A 10,706-nucleotide genomic window follows, 5' to 3' on the forward strand; every position below is an offset into this window, starting at 1 on the left:
ACGCAGCGAATCGTTTTCTTTTTTTGTTTGCTATTGTCGTTACTTTTGAACAAGGTTACATGACAATGGAGCTACTTTTTGCGCGGATGACTTTGTTGACCGACCGGCGCTTGATGCTGGCTCCGCACGAGGGTGCGCTACCTGCGGCTTACCTGGCCGAAGGAGCGCTCCTCTGAGACTTTGCAGGCTCACTTGTCCCGCTCACCACATGGTACCAGGGAAATGACGACTACTCTCGCTATTTTCGCTTGTGTGCTGACTTTAATACACGGTAAGACCTATTTAGCTCAATATCGCTTGATGTACAGGTTGCTGAAATTGAAAAAAAAAAAAGCCAAAGAACTTGAACTGGTCCTAAGACTTTAGCGCAATACAGTTCATGTAAATATCAGCCCAGCATACTTAAAGTGTGTTTTAATACGATGTTTATATTTATTGAGCCAAGGCACATATTTAACACGAGGAGAAAAAGACACACCGAGTGTCGCACACTTGCTGATCTCTCAAGGCACCCTAATGGGGTTGCATTGTTCTCAACTCAACTTTACTGAAAAAAAAATTGCTGAAACACTGCTGTACATATTAAAAGATCGAACATAAGAACAATTAATAGTAATCATAATAATATGAGATAATAATAATATGAGCAAATGTAATCATTAATAAATTAAATATTATTTTGTAATGGAAATATTCTTGAAAATTAAACTTGTATGTAATTCTTCTGTGTTTGACTAAACTGTCAGAATCGTTTCGGGCCGCTTGCTGTTTGTGGTCTCAAGTAGTAGACTTTGGCATTTTGCACACAGGCCTCATTAAATAGTTAAATAGTTTAGAACGTGTAAAATTGTAACTGTTGATGAGTGAGAAAAAAAAGTTGAAATCTAAACAGACTGGTATATATAGGAGCTGAGATAGTGGTAATTTCGCTAAAAAAAATCATGTACTGATATTGTCCGCCATTAATAGCATAACTACAACTGGTACAAACAGCTCATTGTGATGCAAAACAAATTGCAAATGGTTAAAAAGGCTTGGCAGTACAAACCTGGACGTTATTTGAGCGGTTGAAACAAGCTGTAAGGCAGCTTTTCCATAGACCAGCTAGAATTCAACGTTTGCCAAGTCGCAATTTAACAAATGTTTGACTCGAGTCAAACCACATGAATTAAAGCTTGCATAATCCTAATGTACAATATCGCAGTGAAAAAAATATGGAGTTACCATTTCTACCCAAAAGCTGACACGCAAGCACTGCTTTGCTAGCTGTGTAGAAACCAGGCTAAGCTAACTGACTAAATGATGGCGAAATATGACCGTTACATTGTTCTAATGCATTTAATGAAAAATGTTAAACACAAACAACATGCAGTACTATGTTATAAGTGTTTTTGACGCCTTACAAGTGTAAAAACAAGTTAATCTCTGTTAGTCGTAAGATGCAAAACAACAAAACACTCTGTCTTAACTGTAATGAGGAAGGCGTAATGCAAAGGTATTACAGGTTTGGATGTTTCCTAAACAACAGCACGGATAGTCAGCACCATTGTTTGTGATGACTATATGTAGTACAGTACGTAAAAAAACAAACAAAAGTGTACTTACAGTGCATCACTCACATCTCATCACACCCCCCCCCCCCCATAAGCTTTTTCTCCCGACCTTATCAAGTGCTCACTGGTGCTCCTCAACATGGTATTAACCACGCCTGACCCCACTTCTAATCAACACTTTTACAAAAGAAAAAAAATACACACAGCGGGTGAAATTACAAGTTCAGGCAGCTTTTGCCTGTTGCCTTGTTTGAGTGTGACCCCCGAGGTTTTGAAAACACGCCATCTGCTAACCGAAGCAGCGGGGGTAGCAACGGGGGGCGCACAGTCATGGTGGGCATCACAGCCAGAACCGAGCAGGCCCAGATGCGCGAGCACCATTAGACAGACGGTGATGTTTGTCCCGCTAATGACTTACAGTGAGTCTCCGTCGACAACAATAAAGCCATTAGAAAGTTTGGAAGCGGAACAACATTGTGTTCGTTGGTGCGTCCAGTCATATTTTCTATCCGAAAGGTCACAGTTGATGGCTTTTTCAAGTTCTCCATGGTAGCAATTATAGTTGAACAGGACCATCCGATTAGAGAGTTTGTTATGGAGACAACTGGTGGAATTGGGTTTCATTTATAAAATAGCTTTGGCTATAATAGAAACACTTACTCATCTGTTTTTGCGTAATATTCATATGGATGAAAAGACAACACGGAGTGGAGTTAATTACGTCAGCCCCGTTGCTAATACGATAACCCCACGGATATTCATGGTTGACTATTCACAAATTTCCTGATTTGTATATATTTTTTGTTCCTGTGGAACCTGTCCCCAGTTGTTTGCTGAAAAACTCACCTATTTGCCTTTTTCTTTTTACTTTCTGGAAGGCCGTAAAATGCGTCATAAGCCCTGTATAAATAGGAAAGTAGCACAATAATTGTTGTCAAGGAAATTTGTTGAAATGACATCTCAACTGAGAGACAAGCTTTGTACGTCGGGGTGGGGCTACGTTTAGCCTGGGTCGTTAGTTGTGTACAGTTATAAAACTTAACTGAACACCAGGTAATCTGGTAAGTCATGATAACAGTGAATGTTTCTGGGAAAAATACTCACAGACCATTCATATAAAAATAATAATATGAGAAACACGAACTAAAAGTATTACAATTCCTTACCTTTACTCCTGTCATTGGCTCGCACCACCAAATCTTGATTTTGGACTGTTTGTAAGCACAAAACGTTGTCGGTTAAATAATAATTTGAAAACTGAGGACCTGTAATGTTCTGAAAATAAAATGTTTGAAAACATAGTTGGAATAATTAATTTGGAATATGAATAGAAAATACTTGTTGAAAAATCTGTACTATTACAATAATTAAGTCAAAATATAAGATACAATCTAAAATGACATGAGAAAATGTATATATTTTTTTCTAACCTTTATTCTTACGTGGTTTTCTTTTCATTGGGGCTCCTTTGCAATATAACGCTAATAATGTGCTATTTTTGGGCATATATATGTAACCATTCCAACAAACTGTTTGTTTGTCCAGGCTGCGTCGGCGCAGACTCAGAGGAGCGTCTCATTAACTGGCTGCTAGGCGAGCACCGCTACAATCCACTCATCCGCCCCGCGGTCAACCAGACCGAGAGGGTGACGGTGAAGCTGCAAGTGTCTTTGGCGCAGCTCATTAGCGTAGTATGTATCGGTTAAAGTAGTGCAAATACATAAAAACTGCTGATAACTTGCTTGTTAATTATCTCCTGTCATTTATAGAATGAAAGGGAGCAGATCATGACCACCAATGTCTGGCTCACTCAGGTACATATAATACGTCAACTCTGAATTTGAATGAATCCGTGTCCATTCGTTCCATTTCAAGTACTACTTATTCAGCAATAAAGAAGGATGCCAATCGGAAAATGCGACTTACTGTCCCAATCCTGTTCAGCACTGGGTGGACTACAGGTTGTCGTGGGACCCCGCCAAGTACGAAGGCATCGACAAGCTGCGCATCCCCTCCAGACACGTCTGGCTGCCTGATATCGTCCTTTATAACAAGTTAGTAGCAATTAAAAGAAGCCACGTTATGCATTCAAATTCAGTCTCATTAATTGAAAAAAAAAAAATCTCATAATATGTATTCTGCTTTTGTTGCTGAAAATTATACTCGCGATATTGTGTGTATACGGAGCAAATCTCCCAAATACAAATGTCCTGCAGTGTCATTTTTAAAGACTTTCACTCTGAGAGCCCTTTTCGCCAATGGTCTGCTGATGATAGCCTGACTTTCCCTGTTCACAGAGTAGACGTGTGGCTGGATGGAGTTAAAGGAACTTGCACGTCCTGTTCCTGTTCAAAGCGTAACGCTAAAGCTATTAAATACTTGGCTAATGGGTATCAATTCCAGAAGCCGTTCATGGCCACATGGATATTTTATTCTTTAGTATAACAGAATTTGTAAAAATTGTGTCCCTTACACCAATGGTCTCCAACCACTGGACCGCGGGCCACTTTGGACCAGGCTGCAGCGGGCCGCACAGGTGAAAGAAAAAAAAACTTGCGGTACTTCTGGTTTATTTGTTATTTGAGGCAAAAAAATATCTTATTTTGAAAAGTGACAGGCTCCTCTCCGTTCCATCCATGTATGATGGACTTGTGACTAGTGGTGCGACGTATCATCTGTGAGCCATGATCCATTTGGATCATGCACCACGGTTTGGGCCGGCCACGATCCGCGGAATGGCTGGTGAAAATAAAACTGTGCGATCACATGAAGGCAACATGATTAGTTATTCGTTAGTGATTAGTTAACAGGTCAATTGCCCCTGGGTATGAATGTGAGCGCGGATGGTTGTTCGTCTAAGTGTGCCCTGCGATTGACTAGCAACCAGTTGAGGCTGCCCGAAGACAGCTGGGTTACGCCCCAGCACCCTGGACGAACACGCCACCTCCGCTATGGCTTACTTCAAAATAAAGCTTACCAAATAATACATTGAGTCATTAACGTCAATGCAATATCCTTAGTTGTCTTTTACTTTGAAGTTGGCCCTTGTGGTGGCGTAACGGCTACATTGACTTCCGTTTTTGACCTTTCCATAGTTGTCACCAATATCAACGCCATCCCCAAATCATATTCAGTCGCTAATTTAGAGCAATAACAAACTGTTAGTGAATTATGCCATCATTGTATGACATTACACGAGTCTCCACCGTTAGTGGCTACTACTGAGCTAGCAGCTAAATGTTAGCATTAGCAACAATTGCGAAGCCCAAGGCTCCCTGGCAATAACACACTCATGATTCATTTTCAGCCAGCTCCTTACCAACGTGCTGATATACCATCTGGATTTAGTCATTTCTTTGTCTTCCCACAGTGCCGACGGCACCTACGAGGTGACAGTCTTTACCAACGTCATTTTGCTCTCCAACGGCAGCATCAACTGGCTTCCCCCCGCCATCTACAAGAGCGCCTGCAAGATTGAGGTTAAGCATTTCCCCTTCGACCAGCAAAACTGCACCCTCAAGTTCCGCTCGTGGACCTACGACCACACCGAGATTGACCTGATCTTGAAAACAGAAGTGGCCAGCATGGACGACTTCACACCCAGCGGGGAGTGGGACATCCTGGCACTGCCTGGGCGACGGACGGTCAACCCACTGGATGCCACTTATGTGGATGTTACATATGACTTCATCATCAAGAGGAAGCCACTTTTCTACACCATCAACCTGATCATTCCATGTGTGCTCATTACCTCTCTCGCCATTTTGGTCTTCTACCTGCCCTCAGACTGCGGCGAGAAGATGACCCTGTGCATTTCCGTCCTGTTGGCCCTCACTGTCTTCCTGCTCCTGATCTCCAAGATCGTCCCCCCGACCTCCCTGGACGTGCCACTGATCGGCAAGTACCTGATGTTCACCATGGTGCTGGTGACCTTCTCCATCATCACCAGCGTGTGCGTGCTCAACGTCCACCACCGCTCCCCCAGCACGCACACAATGCCCCCCTGGGTCAAGATCATCTTTCTGGTCAAACTGCCGACCTTGCTGTTTATGAGACGCCCTTATGATACCTCTACGCGTCAGAGGCTGCGACAACAGCGACGCCTCGGATCGAGGAAGACGATCCTCGGTTTGGGTTGTCCCGGTGCATCCAAGACTGGTGTCCCCACGACGTTGTCAGCCTTGCTGCCTTCAGATTCCGCCTTCTCCACAACAGGACATAAAAGTACCACCCCTCCTCTGGGCTTTAGCCACCCTAACAAGAAGGGCGATTTACGGTCCACGGATTGCGTTCCTGGTGGTTTTGCCTTGGCGCAGGATCTCCATCAGAGAAGCAATTCACACATGGCTGTCGACGTCCAAGAGGCTGTGAATGGCGTGCGCTTTGTCGCGGAACACATGATGGCGGATGATGACGATCAAAGTGTACGTGTTTGAGTTATTCTATCACGAAGGGTTTTGAAAATTCCCACCTGGGCCCTTCCCAGGATCAGTATTGCTTTGCTGGGGTGCTGTTACACAAGCAGCATTGCACATCTCAACTGTATCGTACATTGTAATGTAGCAACATGACCAATGAGTTCAAGTCGTGTTGACACAAGTGCGATCACAGTCTGGAGATCCGAATTGTATCATGGTGTGACATATTGCAGTGTGGTGTGTAGTGGTGTAGTAAGTTGAAGCAAACCGTAATGAAATTGGATTCACAACCATGTTTACGGTTACCTGAAATCTAATCAGGTTCTACCAATATGAACTGTGGCAAGGCCTAACGTTGAGTGGCTTAAATTAGCGGGACGTAACATAGCGTTGTATAACTTAGTTAAGTGTAATTAGCATATGCGGTAGGTGTAAGCATACAAAGATTTTCAGATTTTTCAGGTTCTCATTTCCTAAATACATGCATTGCTACGACTCTTTATGTATAGTTGGGCATTTACCATCGCTAATGTTTAGCTGCTTGTTGTTAGCATCTGATCGTGATCAAAACATGTGCTACTAGCATTAGCGAGTTGGATCTTTCTCCAGTGTCAACCCAACAAGTAAATTCTGGAATCTTCCAGAATGTTGATGCTCGCTGTCAAGCCAGCCAGCTATCAACTGGTGACCAACACTAGTTAAAGTTCCGCTATCATTCTGCCTTATGCGAGGTTCACACCAAATCCGTTGCAAGTGTTTCCGGCGGTGCGATTGAACTGTCTAAGTCAATAGAGTTTGCACAAGCGGACGCGGTTGCGTGCGGGGCGACACAAATGATGCGTTTGGAGTGATGGGACGTGGAACCAAGCACAGAAAATTCTCCTATTTCTCTTTCGGTGTGATTAAAAAAATGGAACATTCTTTGTGTGTTGCCAATCAACTCTGGGACGTATTATGTCACACTCGTAGGGGTTGTTTGAAATGAGAAAAAAAGAAGAATGCAATACTGTTTCCATTAGCTTTAGCACATGAATGAATCGTTTGTCGTTTTTTTCTTTATTTGCTGCCGGAAACACCGTCGTCGTCACAAAGCAAAGCCCCTCCCCGTGAGCGCGAATGGGCGGCTGCGTTGCGAACACCTCCGCGGTGAAACGCCAGCGTATTAAGCGAAGCGGAACGCTCAAACCGATTTGGTGTGAACGTAACATTAGACCACCAGTTTGAGATCCAACTCACAACTTATCCATTAACCACTCACCCCTTCGATGGATTCCCGTTTGTGCTTGCAGGTGATAGAAGACTGGAAATACGTGGCTATGGTGGTGGATCGCATGTTCCTGTGGCTCTTCGTCATTGTGTGCGTGGTGGGCACCCTGGGCCTGTTCCTGCAGCCCCTCTTCCAGAGTCAGGTGCCTCACCAATACCAACAGCCCACCTCCGAGATGCCTCGTATTTGATCAGCGCAGTTTTTTTTTCCAGTGGAACAACAGGGATTAAGGGATTATTCTTTTTCTTTGACTTTTTTCAGGATACTTTGGCCAAAAGAAGGAACAAGCTCAGTAAGGGGTGTTAAAAAAACAATTCAATGGTACCATGAGTTATGAGTTTTTGTTCAGAGAGAGAATAGAGGATAAAGAATATATACCTGTGAATGTGCATATTGTCCGTCTACACGTGTTGATAAATGGTAAGGATTTAGTATTAAAATAATCATTGCAGAAAGTTTTATAGCATCATCATCTATTTTTTTTGTGTTAGTCTGGAGCAAGTGGACATCCCAAAGGCAAGTTTTGTCTTTTGAAAAAATTTTTGAACAATTCAATTATTACTTAGTAGTGACATGAGTTGAGTTGGGTTTGCAGTCAAGTCAAGTCAAGTAAAAAAAAAAAAATTGGCCAAGCGACGGATGGTATCTCAAACAACTACCGGTAAATCGGATCATTTGTAAGTCGAGACACCATTGTGTAAAGTTCATTGGAAGTGACGCGAAGTAAGCAGACTCACATTCTCAATAACGTCATTACTTAAAATTGCCGAAGGTAGAATACTTTTGTGATTTTTGTTGTTTTAAAAAAAAGAAAAACAAAAAAAACCCGATTATTTCCTTGTTTAAATGTATGATGATTAAGAAAACAAATAATAAGCCAAGGTGACGCCTTTTATTTATTTTATTTTTTTATCGTGATTAACATCTTTCTACATTTGTATGATGTCACTTAAAACCCAAAAAAATGTGACAGAAGAATTATTTACACAGGAACAAGGCGGTGTGTTTTGTTGTCACGTCTAAAAAGCTTCTTTTTCTTCTTTTGTGACAAATAAGAACATTAAAAATGAGCTGCGCGAGGGCCCCAATTGTGTTCCTGTTTTGGCTGTCGTTTCGAGTTGACTTTTCGCGACACTTTGTACCACTAGCTTAGCTTAGCGCAACCTATCGCGTCTAAATATGGGCGAGTCTGTTTGAGTCCTTCACAAAGCATCTCTCAAAGACAGTAGTGGTCATTCAGTTAGGGCAAAACACTTGGGGGGGGGGGGAGATTTCATATTTTTTGTTTCATCCAACTGATTGTGTTGATTATTTGTCACGTTTGACAGTGTCAAAAGACACATGTTAGGGTCATTGGACAAAGGAAGTGAATGTAAGTGTGAATGTTTGTCACTCTGTGTCAGTCCTGGTGTCAGTCGAGGTTTACTGGGATTATGACGCTCAACAGGATAACCTGAAATGGATAATGGATTATACAATGTTTGCAAAATGCTGTCCCTGGAACTTGGTGTAAATGTCACAAATTGTAAATAATGTCTTAATATGCTGTGTTGTGTATTTTGCTCAAATAGTAGCCTCCACTCTAATCGACACCCTGGATTGATTAAATGCGCATATGAAGTCTGTCGCTAAGCAAAACAGGAGCATCGACTGATTATTCTGGTGGCTGAATGGTACCCTCCACTCTAATAGATGCCATCTTGCATCCTTGAAATAAACACTAACACGCTTTGCATTTGAATAAAAAAGTAAGCAAATCAATTTTTCACTTTTACGACAAGACGCTGCAGTCGATCAGCTGTATCTATCCATCTGTCCATGTATGGGTCCGCAATTGCCTTCCAATGGGCCTGTTTCTTGTCATCCGCAAATCGCAGGGAAAATAATTCTGCTGCTGTGCGTTTGAAAACGAGCTCCTCTGTTTGAAGCCATGTTGTTAGTGCAAGCAGTGCACATCATCAGAGATTATCTTGACCAATCAACTCCAAATAATCGATAAAATCAATTTATTGCAAACCCCTAATCAGAAATTTTTCAACCCTGTCACTACGCTACAGTCGGGTAATTCAAATAAAGCATGCACATACACACACTCACCACCGCTCATTAAATGGTGCTGAGTGTGCTCATTAGGAGATTCCGCCGACTGTCGCCCATTTTGCGAAACGCTTCATCACGAGATAGAAATCAACCTCCATGTTAACCACTCCCCTCCTCCTTCCCTTATTTTTATTTTCCAAATGTATTTTAATCCCATTTTTGTCTTATTATCCAGTAAATATGAGTGCAGACCACATTACATCCTGCCTGCCGGGTGTTCTATCATATCAGGGCACACGTCAGCATGCTTTGGCGTCATTAGTTGCGAGGGTGAGATACATTTTACGCTTTACGAGACTGTGACTTTTCAACTAGCTTTTTTTTTTTTGGTATCTTTTGTGTGATGGATAGAAAGGGATGGACACAATTAGCCACCGTATAGACGAGGCCAAAACAAAGGCAAACATACATCACCTCACAAAGCATTTTTATGATGGAGATATTTTCTCAAGGGTCGTGTGTCAGCAGTGCGCTTCCCATCTGGCACCTCCCCATTTCATGTCAGCGGCGGCCTCTCTAAATTTATCGAACGGACTGCTCGTTGGTCTGACTGAAGGACAGCATGGAAAATCATTCTGGCAGGAGGAAAAGTGGAGCGTTTATTCGAGAGACAAAAGATGGATGAAGACCACCATAACAGGCATATTTCTAAAAAGAATCCTCGCAACACTCCGACAAGGTCGTTAAAAACTTTACTCCCATTGTCCTTATTGATCGTATTCTTTGTTTAGTGTTATTTTTTTTTGATAAAAAAAAAGGGCTCGGACATCTTTACAATTTCCAAATTAATGCAGACCCCCCAAAGTGTCACCTTCTCATTCTCCTTAACAGATGTGTTTTTAATGTAATTTTTTTTTGGGTGTCGATTTATATATTTTAATTTTTGTGCGTCTTGTACTTCACTCAAATAAATGCCATGAGGGTACAAATTAGTAAAAGGGGGGAACAGATTCGTCAATTGTTGTTACAGATTAGCAATTTTTTATACAATGGAGTTACCAGAGGAGCTCCGTCGTTGACTAACAAAATCTTAATTTCGGAGTTCAAAGAAAATATCTTAGCTCAGTGGTTGTCGTTATAACAATAAGACCTGCAACTGAAAAGTTCAATTCCTTCAGATAGATTTTGAAAAAATAATGTAAATTCATGTTTAAATGGTCAGACTTACCCAGAAAAATACGAACATGTTATCAAAGGAAGTCAACTCTGGTTTGTGTCACATCAGCTTCTTCTAGGTTGCCGTGGCGATCAACCTGCTGTCAGAGCCTGGCTCAGCCCACCAACCTCCGAATCTCCCTTACTCACTCCCTCCCGCTCCTTGGCTCTCCTTCCCTCTCTGCATCCTTTCACTCGCCCTTTTCTTCACTT

General features: G+C 42.1%; 1 protein-coding gene across 1 annotated transcript; it reads left to right on the forward strand.

The window, feature by feature from the left end:
* The first annotated feature begins 222 nt into the window (after positions 1 to 222).
* On the forward strand, positions 223 to 7,428 carry chrnb4 (cholinergic receptor, nicotinic, beta 4 (neuronal)). The gene is made up of 6 exons (XM_088295554.1): positions 223 to 271; positions 3,099 to 3,244; positions 3,323 to 3,367; positions 3,498 to 3,607; positions 4,924 to 5,977; positions 7,261 to 7,428. The coding sequence occupies exons 1-6, from the start codon at positions 223 to 225 to the stop codon at positions 7,426 to 7,428; spliced, it is 1,572 nt and encodes a 523-aa protein (XP_088151680.1).
* The last annotated feature ends 3,278 nt before the right edge of the window (positions 7,429 to 10,706 follow it).

This window comes from Idiotropiscis lumnitzeri, chromosome 5 (assembly GCF_059441095.1).
Source record: "Idiotropiscis lumnitzeri isolate Australia: NSW breed Sydney's pygmy pipehorse chromosome 5, RoL_Ilum_1.0, whole genome shotgun sequence".
NCBI lineage: Eukaryota > Metazoa > Chordata > Actinopteri > Syngnathiformes > Syngnathidae > Idiotropiscis > Idiotropiscis lumnitzeri.